The sequence below is a fragment of the Microtus oregoni genome, unplaced genomic scaffold, assembly GCF_018167655.1.
Source record: "Microtus oregoni isolate MIOR12 unplaced genomic scaffold, Mior012 000029F_ref0000214, whole genome shotgun sequence".
NCBI classification, from domain to species: domain Eukaryota; kingdom Metazoa; phylum Chordata; class Mammalia; order Rodentia; family Cricetidae; genus Microtus; species Microtus oregoni.
Window position 1 is genome coordinate 3,170,369 of NW_024543088.1, and position 20,850 is coordinate 3,191,218.

Below are 20,850 nucleotides of genomic sequence, written 5' to 3' on the forward strand. Positions count from 1 at the left end.
GTGTGGCTTTTCCCGGAGAGATGGAATTAAAAGTCTGTTCACTCCAGATAGGACACCATTGGTATACCAAAAAACAAACCAAACCAAACAAAAACGGTTCTACCCTGTCTAGCTTTGTGGCACTTTGTGGCACCTGTGAGTTTACTAGAGCTGACTTCCAGGAGTGTGATGGCTCAAAGACAGCTCCATCACTAGAGGACCCAGCCCCGGTGTGAACTTGGTAGAGCTGTGTCCCTGGGCTCCCTGCACAGCTTGTGGGTAGCTCTGCTGGTGGGAGACTTTCCTCTCCCCGGGATTGTTCCTGCTGGGATAACCCTGAGGAGGGGCTCTGAGAACCTGGTGGGCTTCAGCTAGACTTCTGATCTGTAGTTCCTGAGTCTTCTGAACCTCTCCCCTCCTTTTTTAGGAGGGAGTGTTTCAATTTTAGGAATTTACAACTCTGTGTGTGTGTTTGCGTGAGCACCCGCACACACTCAAGATCAAGTCCTCCCCAGATCCCCGCCCCCATCCACCGCCAGCAGCCACCCTTGCTTATCACTCTGTTACTTAAACCCTTTTGTCTGCCGAGCCACATCCCAAATGCCCCTTTCTGATACACAGCACCCTTGCACAAGCCTGAAATTCACCCAGTGCTCAGCCCTCAAAAGGCCTCTGGATACGCCCTCCAGACAGACTCTGAGTGTGTCCCGTCCCATTTTCTGTTCCGTAGTTAGTCACAATCCTGCCAGAAACGGGACCCAGCCATCATCCTCAGGGGCTGCTCCTTGCATCTCCTCTTTGGCAGCTTTCTGTAGGTTTCTTCTGCCATTCATTGCCTGAAGCATCAAACCACGCCACCTAGAGCCTACTTCTGGAAGGTGGCCAGCACACAGGTGGTTTTGCAAGTCAGCAGACTCTTTTTGTTGTTGTTGTTTTAAGAGAGGGTCTCATGTAGCCCAGGGTGGCTTCAAACTACATGGCCGAGGATGACCTTGAACTTCTGATCCTCCTGTTTCCAACTGCCAAGTGTTGGGATGCCAGGCTTGTGCCACCAAACTCACTACCCAGGGTTGGGAGCAAACCCAGGATGTCGTGTATTTTTAACAAGCCCCCTACCAACTGAGCCACATTCCTAGCCCAAACCAGTAGTGTTTGTGATGGAATCTGTGAGGTTGGCCCATCAGGATGGTGTTGGTGTACTGACTCGGGACTGTAATGCAGTAGCCAAGAGTTCCTCAGGACAAACTTGCTCAGAGCCCTGCCCGCCTTCCTCAGCTCACGGTGGATGTGACTAGTCCTGCCCACACTGCTCTGCAGCTGTGGCTGAACTTGAGCAGAACTCCACCTGCTCTCTGCAGCAGCGCTGCCTGCCTTGACCCTGACACCCTCCTCCTGCTGGCCCTTGCTCTGGGGAAGGGGGTCCCCTCGGTATTTCACACACGCTCATGACCCTGACACCCTCCTCCTGCTGGCCCTTGCTCTGGGGAAGGGGGTCCCCTCGGTATTTCACACACGCTCATGACCCTGACACCCTCCTCCTGCTGGCCCCTGCTCTGGGGAAGGGGGTCCCCTCGGTATTTCACACACGCTCATGACCCTGACACTCCTGCTGGCCCCTGCTCTGGGGAGGGGAGCCCCCTCAGTATTTCACATGCTTGTGAGTGACTCTTACTCACTTGGGGTGCTCACTCTTGGTCTGTGTGCCTGGCTCTCCAGTACTGCAGACCCCCTAACTTACCTGCTCCTCCCAGGGAAAGCTGCCCTGATCCTTCCCCTCTGCTCACATCCTCTGCCATAGTGTATGCCTTGTACCACTGTCGTGTGTTTCCGTGGCTTATCTGCCACAGTATGCACCCTGTACCACTGATGTGTGCTTCCATGGCTTATCTGCCACAGTATGCACCCTGTACCACTGATGTGTGCTTCCATGGCTTATCTGCCACAGTATGCACCCTGCACCACTGTCGTGTGTTTCCGTGGCTTATCTGCCACAGTATGCACCCTGCACCACTGTCGTGTGCTTCCATGGCTTATCTGCCACAGTATGCACCCTGCACCACTGTCGTGTGTTTCCGTGGCTTATCTGCCACAGTATGCACCCTATACCACTGTCGTGTGCTTCCATGGCTTATCTGCCACAGTATGCACCCTGCACCACTGTCGTGTGTTTCCGTGGCTTATCTGCCACAGTATGCACCCTATACCACTGTCGTGTGTTTCCGTGGCTTATCTGCCACAGTATGCACCCTGCACCACTGTCGTGTGTTTCCGTGGCTTATCTGCCACAATGTGTACCCTATACCACTGTCGTGTGTTTCCGTGGCTTATCTGCCACAGTATGCACCCTGCACCACTGTCGTGTGTTTCCGTGGCTTATCTGCCACAGTATGCACCCTATACCACTGTCGTGTGTTTCCGTGGCTTATCTGCCACAGTATGCACCCTGTACCACTGTCGTGTGCTTCCATGGCTTATCTGCCACAGTATGCACCCTGTACCACTGACGTGTGTTTCCGTGGCTTATCTGCCACAGTATGCACCCTGTACCACTGACGTGTGTTTCCGTGGCTTATCTGCCACAGTATGCACCCTGCACCACTGTCGTGTGTTTCCGTGGCTTATCTGCCACAGTATGCACCCTGCACCACTGACGTGTGTTTCCGTGGCTTATCTGCCACAGTATGTACCCTGCACCACTGACGTGTGTTTCCGTGGCTTATCTGCGGCCTTACTCCATCAAGCCTGGGAAAGCAGGTCCTTGTGTTCACCTCAAGGCAGGACATCCAGCAGAACTCAGTGACACTGCCCATGGGGTGTAAGATGACAGGGTTGGGAGGGGGTTGGTGGGAGCAGCAACCGTCCTGGGGGAAGGGGAGCTGGAGCAGGCTGGCTGGATGGGCGCAGTGAGTCTCGAAGTGCAGCTAGTGAGATCAGATTCAGCTGGGCTGGGAGTGGGGAGACAGGGATGGGTAAGGGGCTGCGATGGTTAGGGGAGTACTTGGAGAGATGTTGGGGCCTTGGGCAGGATGAGCGGGTGGGGCTGTGTAGGATGGTGGATCGGGTACTGTGGATTGGGACTGGAGCATGGATGGATGGAGTGGATAGACACAGTGAGGAAAGACTGGTGGCCGATGGGATGGGATGGGATGGGGTAGGGATGGGACAAGAGACTGGCGGGGGGTGGCATGAGTGAAGGCGTCAGGAACGCTCAGTGGCCACTGCCTCCCCTCCAGGTACTGCAGGGGTGATGATCTCTCTGAGCCGGATCCTCACGAAACTGCTGCTCCCGGATGAGCGAGCCAGTACCATCATCTTCTTCCTGGTCTCCGCGGGGCTGGAGCTGCTCTGCTTCCTGCTGCACCTGCTGGTGCGGCGCAGCCGCTTCGTGCTCTACTACACCACACGGCCTCGGGACAGCCGCCCCATCCGGGCAGGCTACCGGGTGCACCATGATGTCGCCTCAGGAGACATCCACTTTGTGAGTGCCGTGGCCTGGCGTGGCCTCCTTCTCCCACACAGGTGCCTGAAGAGTTCCTCGGTGACCCCATCTGTGGCCCCGTGATCTCGGGCTGCAGGCTTGCTTCCGTACTCTGGAACATTCATTCCATTCTGTGGCCTTTTCAGCCTTTCATGGCACCACGGGTCGTCTGTGGCCCTCCCTCAGCTGTGGCCTTCCACGTCTGCAGCCTGAGGCTCTCTTCAGCTTCTGTGGCCCACCTGCTAGGACACCCTGTTAGGACAATGGGAGGTGACAGTCTTTCAGCTGTGGCCAGGGAGAAGAGCCCAGGGTGTGTGGCAGATCCCCAGAACCTAATGGGGGAGAACTCCAGGGCCATGCAAGTGGGGTCCGAGGAAGTCAGGTAGATGGAAGGCAGGGAATCCTGGGATGAACTCCCTTCCGTCCCAGCACAGACCACTGCTGCAAGGGTGGCCTCAATACCAACTCCCTGAGTATCTGTGGTCTGGTTAAGCCAGTCCACAGTTCTGAAAAGCTAGAAAAGCTAGAGTGCCCTCTGGTGGTTGCATGCTGCATACCACCTCCGTTCCCGCCCACCTCAGGGCTCAAAGTGCCGCCTGGGTGAGAGGACACAGGGCAGGTAAACATTGTCCCTCGATAAGGAAGTGCACACAGTAGGTGCTAACTGAATGACTGTGGCTCCACCATTTGCCCTGGGTACCTGGCTCACGACTCCTATCATTCCTTTCCACCCAGGAGCACCAAACCCCATCCCTGTCCAGCAGCAGGTCCCCGAAGGACAGCCCAGCCCATGAGGTGACCCATAGCAGCAGTGGGGCCTACATGCGTTTTGATGTGCCTCATCCACGAGTCAAACGGAGCTGGCCCACCTTCAGGGGTAAGCGTGAGGCACCGTGGGGCCCAGTGGCATGTGTGGCTGCCCCTCCAAATGCAGAGACAGCATCACCCTCTAACGCGCCTCGATTCCCCCAGCCCTGCTGTTGCACCGATATGTTGTGGCGCGGGTCATCTGGGCCGACATGCTGTCCATTGCGGTCACCTACTTCATTACACTGTGCTTGTTCCCTGGCCTGGAGTCCGAGATCCGCCACTGCGTGCTGGGCGAGTGGCTGCCCATCCTCGTCATGGCCGTGTTCAACTTGTCGGACTTCGTGGGCAAGGTGAGACACGGAGTGGCTCTGGGGAACCCCAGGAAGGGAGCAACCCCAGGCTGAGGGTCATGTGAGTTCCAGGTGGGGAGGGTGGAAGCCGTGGCATGTCACCATCTCTAACCCTGTCCTGTGTGGTGTAGTCCCTGCCTCGTGGTCACTAGTGGATCCCTCTGAGGATGGCACAGGCACGAGCTGCCAGCTGGGCAGCTCATCTGTCACACAAGTAGACGGGATTGGTGGTCAGGGCTGGCGTGGGACCCCAGCCACCCTGCAGCTCAATGAGCCATGTGTCTTTGTCGTCAGTTTTGCCATTTCTGTGTTTTATGACTTACGGAGGATGGAACCCAGGGCCTTACCCTTGTCAGGCAAGCGGTCTACCACGGAGCCACGCCCCCAGCCCCTCAGAAGTGCTCTAGAATCCCCGCGGTGAGGCTCTGGGAGCGTGGCTCAGCGGTAGAGTGCTCGCTGGCATATTCTCGTCCTCCTTCACCAGTCCTGGAGGAAAAGAGGTTCAGGTGATTCGGAGGGCCTTGTGGAGTGCACTGGAGTCCCAGGTGCCAGGGACAGGATGCAGTTTGAGGGCCTGGTGGAGAGGCAGGCACCTGGCTAGGTGGCTGACCCCATGCTCCCTGCTCTCTGCAGATCCTGGCAGCCTTACCCGTGGACTGGCGGGGCACCCATCTGCTTGCCTGTTCTTGCCTCCGCGTGGTCTTCATCCCTCTGTTCATCCTGTGCGTCTATCCCAGTGGCATGCCCACCCTCCGCCACCCCGCCTGGCCCTGCGTCTTCTCGCTGCTCATGGGCATCAGCAATGGCTACTTTGGCAGTGTGCCCATGATCCTGGCAGCCGGGAAAGTGAGCCCCAAGCAGCGGGAGCTGGCAGGTAAGATTCACTGACCTCAGAGACACCCAGGGCTCCCTCTTGATAGTCTGATGCCCTTCTAGCAAGGAAACTGAGACCTGGAGAAGCCAAGGACAGCCAGTGAGTGAGAAAATATATTTGGTCCCAAAGGTTAAGGAAGTTGTAGGTATAAGGACCTCTGTGAGTATTTTCTTTATTTCATTCATGCATTCATTCATTCACTAATTCTGCCGCGACACAGGGAGCCTGTTTGTCTAGCACTCTCCTAGGCTGTGGGGATGAATGCTGCCCACATCTGCAGGGTTACAGTCCTGAGTTGGAGACAGTCAATAAACACAGCAATAACAGATGTGGTGTGTGTCATGGTGCTAAGCCCTAGCGGTGACATCAGTTTGAGTAGTGGGGGCAGATGTAGGGACTGGGAGCTCTGATGCAAAGAGAACAATCTTGCAAGAACTTACTGAGGGGGTAGCTTCTGAGCAGAATCTTGGAGGAAGACATGAGGGAGACAGGTACAGGAAGCCACCAGGAATGACATCCAAGTAGAGGGAACCTTATGTGCAAAGGCCGTTAGGCATGGCTCGGTGGTAGAGCCCCTGCCTAGAATCCCCCAGTGAGGGGCTGGGGTGTGGCTCAGTGGTAGAGCCCCTGCCTAGAATCCGCCAGTGAGGGGCTGGGGTGTGGCTCAGTGGTAGATCCCCTGCCTAGAATCCCCCAGTGAGGGGCTGGGGTGTGGCTCAGTGGTAGAGCCCCTGCCTAGAATCCCCCAGTGAGGGGCTGGGGTGTGGCTCAGTGGTAGAGCCCTTGCCTAGAATCCCCACAGAGTGGGACTGGAGGTGTGGCTCAGTGGTAGATAATTGGCTTAGCTTGTGAAAGGAGGCTACATATTCTGTCTCTAAGACTGGGAAGAAATAGAGATGGAGAGAAGAGAGAAAGAGAGGTAGAGGGGAAGGGAGAGGAAGGGGAGGAGGGGAGGAGGAATAAGGGAGGAGAATAGGGGAGGAAGGAAAGAGAAGGGCAGAGAAGTAGGCAAGGCCTAAGGCCCTCCGTTAGATCACTCCTAAAAGACCAAAAATGGAGACTGGGTTTCCAGGAGAGGAATGTTTAACCCAGGGCGTCACAGGCTCCTGGACACTGACAGTTGTCACCATAGTGCACACCGGAGACGTCATGGCCACAGCGACTGGCTAGCACAGCGTGGCCTCAGCTCCCATGGCTATTCTTTGCCCCCCACTCAGGTTACTCTCGCCCACAGGAAACACCATGACCGTGTCCTATATGTCGGGGCTGACCCTGGGCTCTGCTGTGGCCTACTGCACCTACAGCCTCACCCGTGATGCCCACAGCAGCTGCTTCCAAACAGCTACCGCCAACGACTCCATTCCTGTCGGCCCCTGAGCTAGGCCCACCTGACCCTGCCCACTGCCCAGGGAGGGCTGCTCAGGCCAGCCACCCCAAGGCCTGAGGACCCTCCCCACCCCTGCCTCAGTGCCTACGGGGTCCTGGCCGCTCCTAAGCCACTAATGCCACCTCGCCACTTCATTCCAGTTGCCCGCTGCAACTGGAACTTGCCTTCACCACCCGGGGCGCTTCCTACCCCACGTTCTGTGTTTGCTCAGACATCTGCTCTTCACCCTCTATGTCCAGAGGCCCGACATCTGTCACGTCAGCGTGTTGGGGTCATTCAGACTCAAAGCCACCCAGAATGGCTGCCCACAGGTCTGAGTGACTCCCTTCCCTACGACCCCACCGCAGGGTCTGCTACAAAGATCCATGGTCGTCAATGTGGTTTTTCACTTATTGGGTAGGTGGCACATTCTCATGAGTATTAGAAATCCAGAAGGGATGATTTCCATTCTGCACACACACACACACACACACACTCACGCGCACAGATGCACATACGCACGCACGTGCACACACACACACGCACATCTGGAAACCTCATTCCTGGGTCTACACAGGCCTCCCATAGTCATAGCTACAGCGCTGACCTGGGTGCTCCCACCTGAGGTGGAGGACGTCCCCCACACCCACCCCTAGTGCACAGGCTAAAGGTCACACTTAACAGGGAAGTTCTCCATTTCCTCCCCAGCTCCACTCAACCTATCCATGATGCAGGGACAGCCGGGATGCACTCCTGACCTAGGCCACCCTGCCCCTGTTCGTTGAGAATCAAGTCATGACACTAGAAACCCTGGCAAGTGACAGCAAATTCGGGAGTAGGGCTGCCAGGTGGCAGGGCTTCTAGCCGAAGGCGGCTTTTGCTGAGCCAGGACACTTGCCTCTCCATACACTCTGGCCCCAGCTGTGACCACCCTGTTCCAACCCCTGCTGTGTCCCGTCTACCTGCGTGTCCTCTGACTACCGCACTGGCCATTAAAGATGGTAGAGACTGCCTACCGCTGTCCCTCGTGAGGTGTCTGTGGGGGGAGCGGTGGGAACTGAGCCACTGGGGCTGTGTGGGGAGATTGAAATGGGGTCCGGGTGGATTAAGTCTTCTCCACAGTGTGCAGACCTTTGTGATCCCGCCTGTGAAGCAGCCCCACCTGCCCTGAGCCAAGTGTTTTTAGAGCTGGTCAGGGGCCTGCTCTTGTGCCTAGTGCTAAGCATCTGGGGCTTGCACAGGCCGTGATGACCATTGGCCCCATGAGGATGGGGGAACAGATTTATCTGGCACACAGGAAGACCGGCTCAGTCTCAATGAGGGGAGTGGCTAGGTGCTGGCACTACCCATCTGGGGCCGGGACACGGGTTGCTCAAGGAATGGAGTCTTCCAGGTGCAGTCTCCATCTCTGGTGACGATCTGGAGCTTGATCTCCTCCCCCCCCCCCCGCCCCGTGTGTGTGTGTGTGTGTGTGTGTGTGTGTGTGTGTGTGTGTATCAGAGGAAGACATCCAGTGTCCACTGCCACGTGTCCTCTGCCTTCCTTACCATCTACGGTCGTTCAGCACACCTGCTTCTCAGAGTATTAGGCTGGACAGGCTGGCCCCAAACCCCTGGAATCCACCTGCTACCACTGACTGGCCATACTGATTTTTCTGAAATGAGTTCTGGGGATTTGAACTTGGTCCTCATGCCTGTATAGCAAACACTCTGACTCAGTAGGCCATGGCCCCAGGCTCGAAGTATCCTTTTACTATTCCCCAAGAAATGGGATTGGAAAATAGGGCCTCGGAGGAGGGCCACACGTTGTTCAACCATTGGGGGGTCCTAGCTGGGTAGCCTGATGACTCTAGACCAGGGTGGTGGTGATACCACAGGAGGCCGCCAGATGGCAGGAGAGTCTGATTCTTCTCGCCCACCACACTGCTCAGTTTCCCTGCAACAAGTTCAACCTTAACCCTTGTCACCACCCCACCCACTCTGTCCTCTTCCCCAGCTTTGACGTAGAAAAGCCCAGGAGGGCTGCGGCTGTTCATGCAGATTCACACTTGCAGTTGGCCAGGGTCCAGTCCTTCAGCTTCCGCAGGCCCCAGAACTGTTACCGTGCCCAGACACAGGTGTGTGACCCTGACCCATCCAGGTGTGGGCTTAACCCCACAGGCCATCCTCCCTCCCCAACGCCAGCACTGCAATCCTGAGATCATCACCAGGCCTGTTGTTTTTCTGGGATGGGACTCAGGCAGGCAATTTACAGATGACCTCTCCATCCTGTAGCTCTTAAAATTTTTTTTAAAGATTTATAGCCGGGCGGTGGTGGCGCACGCCTTTAATCCCAGCACTCGGGAGGCAGAGGCAGGCGGATTTCTGTGAGTTCGAGACCAGCCTGGTCTACAGAGCTAGTTCCAGGACAGGCTCCAAAGCCACAGAGAAACCCTGTCTCGAAAATCAAAAAAAAAAAAAAAGATTTATATATGTTTTGCCTGCATGTATGTCTGTGCACCAAGTAATGTCTGGTCAGAATAGGGTGTCAGATCCTTGGAACTGAGTTACATATGGTTCTGAGCTTCCATGTGGGTGCTGGGTACTGAACCTGGGTCTCCTGCAAGGACAAGTTCTCGTAACGATTGGGTCATCTCTCCAGCCTCTAGCTCTTGAATTCTAAAAAAGAGACCACTCTGGCTTCGAGAACTTTCCAAAATACTTGACCAAGCTCACCTCTGTGCCTAGCTCAGCAGCTAAAGCTGCACCCTGAATTCTGCCACCGGCGTGTGGGGCCCCTGTCACTGAAAGGCAATGCCGTGTGGCTCTAGTCTTTGGACGCCTGCTCTAGGTCAAGGACCCTGTATCCTCCACCCCAATTTCACCATCCCAGGCTCCCAAATAAGCCACTCCAAGCCATAGTATTTTTCCAATTAAATTTTTTTCTTTTCTTTCTTTTTTTTTTATGAAAAAGATCACACAGAATTTGCCAACAAACAAAATTCCAAAAGAAACATTAAAAAAAAAAAATCAGGAAACAGTAATTACCCCCCCACAAAACAAAACAAAACCGAAGTCTGGCTTTTCCTTCCTTCAAGATTGTCTGCTCAAAGCCTCCGGGGACCCCACTGGGGTCTGGCAGGCACAGGGGGCTGGTTAAGTGCTTCGGGCTGAGCTGGGGGCTGGGCTCGGGGCCCCTCCATCTGTCTCCATCTCTCGTCCATTTGGGGGCACATACAGTACACATGGCAGGGGTGAGGGTGCAGGGGAGTTGGGAGGCATGAAGCCGGTGCTGGACACTCACAATCTAACAGGAAATAAAAAATAATATTCTGCACGTCAGAATGTGTTTTTTTTTATAATTTCATAGCTATTTTTCACAGTTTTAAAAAGTTTATATATATATATTTATATATATTTATCTTTATATATATAATTAAAAAGTTGACTCCATTTAAAGGTGTATGATACAGGGGCAGGCTACAATAAACTGTACAGGTAACCCTTTCGGATCCTCCTGGTGGAGGGGGCCGGGCAGGCCATGCCGGGCGTGGGCGCGGGTTTCAGCACCATTGGGGTTTTCTGTAGTGTAAGGGTCTGGGCTGGGGGGCCCACCAGGTATGGTGATGCTCCTGGGCTGCCCTCCCCTGCCTTGTTCCCCAAGTCCAGGCTGTCCTGAGAGGGTGGAGGCCGGGCATGCAGGCACCCAGATGCCCAGTATGATTGGTGAAGCTGGCTGGCGTTGGGGCCCCCCAGCCCATGGTAGAAGGCCTTCGATGGGCTCCGTGCTGGGTGTGGTTGAACTCTATACCAAGCAGCAGGTTGGGTCCTTGGAACTCTCCCTCGCCCCATCCACAGAACCAGAAAGTCTACACAGACCCAGAGCTCGGAGGGCAGCCTCACCAAGCGCATACAAAGTGCTGGAGGGAAATCCCCTCTGAGATGACCCTGGCGGGACAGCAGAGCCGGACCCTGATAGCTAGAGAAGGGGAGGAGGTGTCTCAGCGCGAGGGCACCAGGGGATGACCAGAAAGGGTCTAGATGTGTGCACACACGTGCATGCATACGGGCACACACATGTACACACTCGCACTTGCCCGGGGCGTCCACCTTGGCCACATGCACACGCCCACGAGCACACTGGCATGCACACAACACACATGGTCCCGCGCCATGGCAGTGGTGGGGAGGGGGGGGGTCTCTGTGGGCCCCGCTTGGTGGCGGCACTCAGCAGAGCACAGGCACGCCGTCCGTGGAGAAGATCATGCCTGTGGTGGGCTCATAGGTGCCCGCGAGGTAGTACAGGCCCTCGCTGTCCTGGTATTTCTTGGTCTTCAGCATCTGTTCATACTGCTCCAGGCCCACCACCAGGCACTTGTGGGACACTGTCTGAACGTCGTTCTCATCCACATGGGAGGACTGGTACAGGGCACGCTGTGGGGACACAGTGTAGGTGTTAGGGGCTGGAGGGAGCCCTCCTGGATCCGGGGGACTCTGGGATGCTTTAAGGGTGCAAACCAGAAGAGCATTATAGAGAGACGGAAAAATGGAAATAAAAAGAGACGGAGCAAAAGATGGAGAGATAGAGACCACAAGATAGAGAGGCAGAGATTGAGAGAGACCAAGGGACAATGACAGAGACAGAGACCAAGAGAGATGAAGAGATGGCAGGAGGAGACAGTGCCCACAGATAAGAATGGACAGGACGGTCTGTGCTGACTTGAGTCAAGGTCCTCATCTTCAAAGCAAGTAATGAGGACCCAAGTTCAGAACCCACAGAGTCCATATACGTAGCAGGTGGGCGTAGTAGCCCATCTGTAATTTCAGCCTCGGAAGACAGAGACAGGACCTCTGGAGCTAACTGGCCAGTAAGATCTGGGTTTGATGATCAGGGAAGACTCCCAGTGCCAACCATGAGCCTCCCCATGTGAACACTCACATTCACAGACACACAGAAAAGAAATAAAGATGAGAGAAGCAACAGAAGGAAAGAACAGATGTGCCTCTAAATGATACTAGGAGGCACCGAGCCAAAGGCAGAGTCACTGAGTAGGGGGGTAGAGAAGGGGTCCCCAGTAGCTCGGAGCCACAGACACAGAGGGAGAGGCTTGAAGGGGCAGAGCCTGCACCCCAGCACCAGCCCGCTGCTGCCGTCTTACCTCCATGAAGTCCTTTCTCTGGCTGGAGGCCCGCAGGGCTGCGGGGAGACTGCGCCCCGACTTCTGGTCCCAGTGCTGTGGGGACAGAGGAGGGGATGGGGGTCAGCAGTCTGAGCTTTGTTTTGCCACCATCCTGAGATTTCAGGTCGGCAGACTACACCAGCTCCCCTGAACTCAACCTCCCCGCCTGTAGGGGCCACTGTTCTCAGCACCCAGATGCCCAACCTCAAACTGTGTGATGGTGTGTATGTATGTACTTATTTTTTTATTGGCTTTTTTGAGACAAGGTTTCTCAGTAGCTACGGAGTCAGTCCTGGAACTCACTCTGTAGACCAGGCTGGCCTCGAACTCACAGAGATCTGCCTGCCTCCACTTCCAGAGTGCTGGGATTAAAGGTGTGTACCACCCCTGCCCGGCAATAGTTTTTAACTGTCAATTTGACACAATCTAGTGTTATCTGAAAGAGTCTCAGTAAGGTACGTCTAAGTGGGTTGGGTTGTGGGCACATGTGCTGGGGACCATCTTGATTTTGTTAGTTGAGGTGAGAAGAGCCTGCAGGGAACCGTGGACTGCAGGAGTAGAGGAAGTAAGCTGAGCACTAGGTATGAAGGCATCCATTCTCTCTGCCCCAGCTGTGGCTGTGATAGGACCAGCTGTTCCCACATAGGTGGACGGTTACGTAAAGCCACCAGCTAAAAGAAAACCCTTCGTCCCCTGAGCTGCTTTCTGTCAGGGTGTTTTAGCACAGCAACACAAATGAGACACCACGGGTCGGCCTTTACAGACCAGACTCTCGGTTCCCAGCAGGGAAAGGCTCACCTGGCCCTCGTGGAACTGTTTGCCCGGGCTGGTCTCTTCCGGATGGTAGAACCACTTGACGCGGACCACCATGTTATTGCCCCAAGACTCCCACATGCTCTGGATCCGGCCAATGTAGGGCAGGTTGGGGCGGCCGGCCGAGAGGAAGACCGCACAGTCCCCGATGCGGATCATCTCCTTGCCTCGGACGATGGCTTTGTAGAAGAGTTTGCGAGCCTTGCCCTTCATGCCTCGCCGCTGTGGGATGGACGGATTAGTCAGGGACCAGAGCCCAGCACTGTGCCCAGCCATCCCACCAGCCAGGCCCTGTCTGGGCAGGCCTGGATCCCCTCATCCTAAGTCACCTGCCACCAATCCTGGGGGTCTGCATGGAAGGGACGCCTTAGCTTGAGTCTGAAAGCCCCAACCTCACGCCGAGTTCATACACTGAGGGCTTAATGACCGGCTGGTGGTGCTACTAAGGGAGCAGAACCCTTTAAGAGCTGGCGCCTAACGGGAAGTAAGCAGGTCACAGGAGGTACAGCCTTAAAGGGTCTATCAGGCCTCTGGTTCTTTCCCGTTTCCTGGCAGCCAAGAGGTGAGCAGGTTTGTTAGCCATGTGCCCTGATGTAGCGCAGACCCAAGCAATGGAGCCAGCGGGTGGCAGGTGGACACAATGAGCCACACAAACTTTCTTTACAGCGGGATGATCTCAAGTGTTCTCTCACAGCAACAAAAGCTGTCCACTACACCCCTACTCCTCCTCGTCTTTAGAGGGAGTTACGTGTGTGCATGCAGGTGTACGTGTGACGGCCACAGGTGTCTTTCTCTATTGCGCCATCTTATCTATTTTTTTTTCAAAAGCTGGCTTTGTTTATGTGCACGTGTGTGCGTGCAGATGTCCACAGAGGTGAGAGGAAGGTTTCAGATCCTCTGGAAGTGAAGTTACAGGCGTTTGGGAGACGCCAAAGGAGGTGCTGGGATTTCAACTCTGGGCCTCCTGACTGAACACCAACTGCTCTAGTGACACCTGGGCCGTTTCTCCCGCCCCTGAACCTTTTTCCTCCTTTTTTCTTTCTTCTTTCTTTTCTTTTTTTGAGACAAGGTCTCACTATGTAGCCCTGGTTGGTCTCGAACCCACAGAGATCCGCCTGCCTCTGCCTCCCGAGTGCTGGGATAAAGGCGTGTGCCGCCATCCGTGGCTCCACGTTGTTTTGTTTTTTGAGACATTATCTCGCTGAACCTGGAATTCATCAATCTGCCACTGACAACTCAGGAGGGATGGGAGAGGGGAGGGACAAAGAAAGTGCCCCTTCCCAAACAGACCCAATCTGACATTACTGTACCCCTACCTCTCCAGCCTCACTGAACCTAGGAACCGACACCACACAAGCCAGGGGCTCCTCAAACCCTGAGGGAGGTCACTGTTAACTCCCAACACCTAAACCTGCTAGGGGGACACAAGTGGGGTAGGCAGAGAGTCCAACAGATAGGGGCATCTCCTCAGAGCTGTTTACACAGCCCTGAGCACCCTGATCTAGGCACCTGGACGCTAAGAGCAAAGCCAGGGTGGGTCTGTGGATAGGGAAACCCACACATGAGCCTAGTTACTAAGAGTTCCCAAAGGCTCTAGATTGTCTTGGCTGTCCAGGATGGGGTTACCAGGAAGTGGTGAGGGCACAGCAAGGCGGGGCTAGCAAGGTTACTGAGGTCATTAAGGTTACTAGGTCACTAGGTCACTAAGGTATGTCCTCAAGAGAATTCAAGGCCTAGGACTCTCCCTCCGCCTTGCTTCCTGGTCATGGTGTGAGAAGTTTATCCCCACATATGCCTCTTCACTAGGGCACCCAGCACTTCACCAGGAACCAGAGTGAATGGTGCCTAGCACTGGTCCTGGCGCCCGGTCAGTAGAGTGTTCACCCTGCATGCATGAAGCTCTGGGTTCCATCCTCAGCATGTCATAACCCGGGCATGGTTGTACATGCCTGTAATCCCAGCACCCAGAAGGCAGAGGCAGAAATTCAAGTTCATCCTTGGCTAGACAGAGGGTACTTTGTTACTGGGAGGGAAAGCTGAGCGACATTGGTGCTCGGGTCCTTTCTACCCACAGGTACTGGGTGGGCTGCTGATCAGGAGGGCTGTTAACCATACCCCACATGGAAGCATCTAGTACAGCTACTAACGACACCTCCACCTTGCCCCACATATACTGCATATATGTACATGTGGACACGCGTGACTTTATTCCTGTGTGTTCCTATGCACAGCGTTCATGTGTCCATGATCTATCTATCTGTCTGTCTTTTTTTTTTCATGACAGGGTTTCTCCGTGTAGTCCTGGCTGTCCTGGAACTAGCTCTGTAGAACAGGCTGGCCTCGAACTCACAGAAATCTGCCTGCCTCTGCTTCCCGAATGCTAGGATTAAAGGCATGAGCTACCACCACCCGTCTCTAAAGTCTATTTATGATAGTTATTTTTCTCATTGCTGATCAAATACCTGACAGATTTTAAAAGAATGAAAGAAAAAAAGACATAAAAAAAGAGAAGAGTTACTTCTGGCCCATGTTCTCAGAGGATCTAGTCCATGGCTGTTTGACCCTGTGTGCTAGAGCAGAACACAGGGTAAGGAGAGGATGTGGCGAACGTAAGCTGTTCACGTCACAGCTGACCAGGAAGACAGGAAACAATCAGCAACAACAGAGACTCCAGATCCACCCCTTAGTGGCTTACTTCCCCTAGCCAGGAACCACTTTCCACAACAGCGGACATGGTGCCGCGCCAGTGGGTGCAGTGTGTGGTTGGTGGGAGTGGCATGGGGTTTGGCACTCTGCTATTCAGCACATAACAGCACCCGTACACGCACCATTACGGGCCTGAATGTACACCCGTGTGAGCACTTGGTGCCTCTGCACAAGTAGGCGTGGGCACATGTGTACACATGTATGTGTACTTTTTGTACACGTAGGTGGGTGGATGATAAGACGGTGAGGATGGGGAGTGCTTGGAACCTGCTTCTGGAAGGCCAGCCCTGACCGTGAGAGTGGAGGCGGGACCCATGACCCCTGCTACCACACACAGGATAGTTCAGGGGCTACACAGGGTTGAAGCCAGGCAAAGTTGCTAAGACCCAGCCTGCACTTCTCTGAACGTGAGGTTTATAAGCTGTTGACACTGAGGCAGGAGCGATGACAAGCAGGCTAGCTGCCAAACAGCTTGGGAGCGTCCTTTCCAGCTGGAGCACCACAGGAGGGCCTGTGTGGGTCCCTGCAGTGTCCACACTGGAGTCCCAAAGGGAAGGCTGTGGAACAGGCTGGGCAGGGACACAATACAGGACATGGATTCTGGACTAAATGAATTTTGGAACCCAGGGTGTTTTTACGTAACTCAAGGCTACCCCCATCTACAGCTCCCTTCTAGGAATTTACCTGGGTGGGCTTGCCAAACCACTTCCAAAGCTGCCTGGCGGGTAGGAAGGCAGCGATTTTCGGCCGGTTCTCTACGGATGGCAGACGCTGCCGCTTGGCTAGCTCCTTGGTGGTGGGCAGGTGCACACCTTCTCTCTTCTTGGGTCGGCTCTTGGCCCCAGCCCCAGCCTGGGACTTGGGTTGCAGAGTCTGCTGGGGCTGGGGCGGGGGCTGGGGTGGAGGCTGGGCAGTGGGGGCTGCCTTCTTGCCCGGGGAGTGAGCTGAGGAGCGTGCCTTGCTAGGTGGCTTGGACACCTTGGTGGGAAGCGCTGGCTGTGTGGAGGGACCCGCTGCAGGTGCAGGGGCCGCTTCATCATCTGAGCTGCAGGATGAATCCTCGTCTGTGGTGGAAGAGGAGGAGGAGGAGGAAGAGGAAGAAGAAGAGGAGGAGGAAGAAGAGGAAGAGGAGGAGGATGAGGAGGAGGAGGAAGAGGAAGAAGAGGAGGAAGAGGAGGAAGAGGAAGAGGAGGAAGAAGAGGACGAGGAGGCAGGAGAGGATGCCCTGGAGCTGGCGGCACTGCAGGTCCGACCCCCTGCACCCCGGCCGTCTTCCCTGCTCTTCTCGGTGTCCTCTTCGCCTTCTGTTTCGGAACCGCTGCTGCTGCTGCTGCTGCTGCTGCTGCTACTACTACTACTGCTGCTGCTGCTGCTGCTGCTGCTGCTGCTGGTCTCTGACTCCTCAGCCCCATCTTGTTCAGCCTGGGTCTTGTCCGGGCTATTGGAGTTGCCAGGATCCTCTAATGGAAGCCCTGACCCAGGCTCCTGAGTGAGGTCTCCCTCCAGAGTCTTGGGCCAGGTGGCCTTGGTTTCACCGTTGCCAACAGCTGGTGGGTAGCTACCCAGGCTGAGCAACCCCGTGGACTCCGGCCAACCCCCGGGCCCTGGATCTTCCCGCAGGAGCAGGGCCTCTTTGGCCTTCTTGCTTTTAGGGGACATGACCCCTTCATGGTCCAGTTTGACAAGCAGTTCATTCTCTTCCCCTGGCCTCCGGGGACCTTTGGCGCCTGACCCCTCAGCAGCCCGAGCCTTCTTGGGTTTGGGGCGAGTGGCAGGCATGGTAACAGGCATATTGATGAGTGGGGTTGCAGCAGGGGCTGGTAGCTCCCCAAAGGGCTCGGGAGCTGAGCAGCTGGAGAAGGTGGGTGGCATGGGGCTGGGTTGTGCAGAGACTGAGCGAGCTTTGGGGGCTCTTGCCCGCTTGTCCACTGGTTCCGGGGGACTCTTCTTGGAACTTGGGGTGTTGATGGGCTCCAGGGCCAAGGGAGCACTGGGTACCTCATCCGCAGCTGCCCCCTCCTCCAGCACAACAGCTCTGTCTGATAGAGAAGACAACTAGAGGTCAAAGGTGGGGAATGATGGAAGAGAGGCAGGACTTCCTGCTGGGTGAGCTGGGACCCTAGTCAGAAAGTCCTCAGGGAACCCTGGGCAGGGACCAGGTCCTTCAAACACCAGCCAACTCTCTAATCAGTATACGAACCAGGTAAAACTGCCCAGCCGCATGGAATTCTCACAAGACAAGAGACTGGTCATTCACGGGAAGCCCCAAGCCCCAGAATCTGATTCCCACAGTGGTCTCATCCCCGTACTTCCCAGGCCAGGGACGACTTACCACTCTTGGCTTTGGCACCAGGTTTCCGTCCTCGCCCTCTGGCCTTTCCTCCTGTGGCCTCCTGAGGCCCTGTGGTGGCCCCTTCTTTGCCTTCCCCAGTGTCTTTGCTGGTCTTCCTGCTGCGCCGTTTTGCACTGGGCACTAGGAGTGCCGGGGAAGGTTCAGCACCTACAGGACAATGCAGACAGTGGCTCAGGTATTACTGATCAGGTTTCTTTGACATGCACTGGGATACCTGCACCCAACCATGTTAGGGAGTTCAGCAGTAGGGCCTAGAATCCTCTAGTGCTGAAGGTGTGGCTCAGTGGTAGAGCTCTGGGGAAATTCCCAAGCAGAGGACTCCTGCCTACCCACCAGCATCCAGAACTTCAGATCCCCAGTGAGGGGCTGGGGTGTGGCTCAATGGTAGAGCGCCTGCCTAGAATCCCCCAGTGAGGGGCTGGGATGTGACTCAGTGGTAGAGCCCCTGCCTAGAATCCCCCAGTGAGGGGCTGGGGTGTGGCTCAGTGGTAGAGCACCTGCCTAGAATCCCCCAGTGAGGGGCTGGGGTGTGGCTCAGTGGTAGAGCCCCTGCCTAGAATTCCCCAGTGAGGGGCTGGGGTGTGGCTCAGTGGTAGAGCCCCTGCCTAGAATTCCCCAGTGAGAGGCTGGGGTATGGCTCAGGGGGAGAGCCCCTGCCTAGAATCCCCCAGTGATGGGCTGGGGTGTGGCTCAATGGTAGAGTGCCTGCCTAGAATCCCCCAGTGAGGGGCTGGGGTGTGACTCAGTGGTAGAGCCCCTGCCTAGCTTATACAAGACCCTGTGTTTCATCCTCAGCAATGTAAATAAAGAAGAGAGAACCAAATGCCAAACTGAGCCCAAAGATATGTGGAGCGAACCTGGGCAACAGTGGCCAGGCAAGGGCCGGGACTTTAGGGACACTCCCTCATCCCCCTGCCTAAGTTCATCAGCCAGGCAAGGGCCGGGACTTTAGGGACACTCCCTCATCCCCCTGCCTAAGTTCATCACTCACACTGGATTTTGTAGTCAGGTGGCAAGAGGCGGATGTGTGAGAGGGGAATCCTGCCTGTGTCTCCGTCATCAAACTCCACAGTGATCAGGTCTCCGTCATCTTCCAAGTCCAGCAGCCCTGAAGGGAAAGGCCAGTCAGGGAGGGAGGCTCCTGGGACTGACTGCAGGCCAGTTCAGAGGCACTGCCTTAGAGGACCATGGGGGATACACACACACACACACACACACACAGTTGTGCAGGGGTGGGCATTAAGAACCACACAGGTCAAGGACAGAGGCCAGCTGGGGGAAGAGATAGCTGACTGCACCCATACCTGGGTTTGCTCATATCTAAAGACTCTCCCCAAAACCATTTTGTAAAAGCATTACCAATATATCAGCTCTGAATATCAAAGACAGGAAGTGGGGCTATACCTACATTCCAGAAGATTCCATAGGGGTAGTCACAGTTGACTGTGGTCTCATGCAAGTCATCACTCAACCACAAAGCCTGTTTTTTTTTTTTTACTTTTATTTGTTGAGACAGGACCTCACTTAAGTTGCCCAGTCTGGTGTCTGAATTCACTCTGTAGCCTGGGGAAGAGACCTCGACCTTGGGATCCTCCTGCCTCAGCCTCCCAAGTATCTGCGGTGGCAGGCCTGTGCCCCCTAGCCTGGATGGCTTGGCTTTGGCTTGACTGTGCTGGAAGGAGTAGAGGCCAACAAGGCCAAGAATGGAGTAGTCCCATGAATGGACTCTCACAGCCCTAGATTGAAGGGTACTGGGTACATCCTCACACTGAATGCACGGTCACCAGCCCCTTCGCAATATGCAAATGCTAAGCCCACATCCCCAAAGACATGGGCCTTGTGGCACTGGCCAGCTGAGGGGGAAGGACCTACACAGGCTAGGATTGGGGAATCCCTGAGCAGAAGAGTCCGCCCACCCACCAGCATGCAGAGCTCCAGACTGGCTCTTCAATCTCTCCTCATGAAGGATCAATAAAGATGCCAGGGCCATCTCTAATGAGAAGAAGAAGAAAAACCCAAACCAAAACAAAACAAACAAAAAACTAACCCAGACCAGGAGGGGACACAGAAGGCGAGAAAGAGCCAAGGGAATCTCAAACAAATGAACAAATCACCCTCTGTGAGAGTCTCCAAAAACACGTGTGCTGATAGAGCAAAGGTTTGCTTGCAAATTAACCCTCAAGGGAGCGGAAAAAGTCAAGCCAGCAGTAGTGGTACATGCCCATAACCCCAACACTCCAGAGCCTGAGGCAGGAGGATCAAAAGTTCTAAGCCCAGCCTGGCAAGAAGGCTGGATGGGTAAACATGCTTGCTGCCAAGCCTGAAGACAGGAGTTGCATCCCCGGGAGTCACATGGTAGGAGAGAACAGACTCCTGCAAGCTGTGCCCTGACCTCCACATGGATGTCTTTGGCATGTATAAGCCTGCACTGCATGCACACGTGGGTATCCTCACAAGATCGCAAACCTAGAGACGATGAGAAGACTAAAAAGTTCTAAAGAGAGAGAACAGCAAAATGAGCCTCCTATAATGATATAGGAATTACTATTTTTACTGCGTGTGTATGAAGTGTGTGTTTAGGTAGGTGCAAGTTCACACGTGTGTATGTGTGTAAAGGCCAGAAGTTGACAACGGGCATCCTCCATCTCGCTCCACTTCACATACTGAGGTGAGTTCTCTCAATGAACCCAGATCTCACTGATTCAGCTAGGCAAAGTGGCTGGCTCTGGGGATCCCAGGTCTGTCTCCCACATGTTGGGGATTATGGGGAGACCGCTATCCTGGCATTTATGTGGGTGCTGGGTATCTGAATTCTACTTCCTCACACACGCAAAGAAATTGCTTTATCCAGTGAGCCATCTCCTCGGCCACCAGATTTAGGAATTATAACATGCTGAATTCATCAAATAATACTGGAAGCTCAATATAAAAAGCACACATAGCCAGGTGTGGTGGCACACATC

The 20,850-nt window shown here is 55.0% G+C and overlaps 2 protein-coding genes across 8 annotated transcripts in view; one reads left to right on the plus strand and one right to left on the minus strand.

Annotated features, from left to right (window-relative positions):
- LOC121464985 (equilibrative nucleoside transporter 4) overlaps positions 1 to 7,870 on the plus strand; it is a 31,554-nt gene extending 23,684 nt beyond the window's left edge. For both annotated transcript variants that reach the window (XM_041678130.1, XM_041678129.1), the window contains exons 7-11: positions 3,213 to 3,457; positions 4,193 to 4,334; positions 4,430 to 4,617; positions 5,251 to 5,491; positions 6,726 to 7,870. In XM_041678130.1, coding sequence (XP_041534064.1) covers positions 3,213 to 3,457; positions 4,193 to 4,334; positions 4,430 to 4,617; positions 5,251 to 5,491; positions 6,726 to 6,868 — 959 coding nt within the window. In that variant the 3' untranslated portion in view covers positions 6,869 to 7,870. The remainder of the gene's footprint in view (positions 1 to 3,212; positions 3,458 to 4,192; positions 4,335 to 4,429; positions 4,618 to 5,250; positions 5,492 to 6,725) is intronic.
- Positions 7,871 to 9,807: 1,937 nt separating this feature from the next.
- The window catches only part of LOC121464752 (trinucleotide repeat-containing gene 18 protein-like), a 92,971-nt gene continuing 81,928 nt past the window's right edge, over positions 9,808 to 20,850 (minus strand). For all 6 annotated transcript variants that reach the window (XM_041677807.1, XM_041677805.1, XM_041677803.1 and 3 more), the window contains 6 exons: positions 18,879 to 18,995; positions 17,867 to 18,034; positions 16,219 to 17,573; positions 12,814 to 13,050; positions 11,995 to 12,069; positions 9,808 to 11,269 (listed from right to left, as the gene is read on the minus strand). In XM_041677807.1, the coding sequence (XP_041533741.1) occupies positions 11,063 to 11,269; positions 11,995 to 12,069; positions 12,814 to 13,050; positions 16,219 to 17,573; positions 17,867 to 18,034; positions 18,879 to 18,995 (2,159 nt within the window). In that variant the 3' untranslated portion in view covers positions 9,808 to 11,062. The remainder of the gene's footprint in view (positions 11,270 to 11,994; positions 12,070 to 12,813; positions 13,051 to 16,218; positions 17,574 to 17,866; positions 18,035 to 18,878; positions 18,996 to 20,850) is intronic.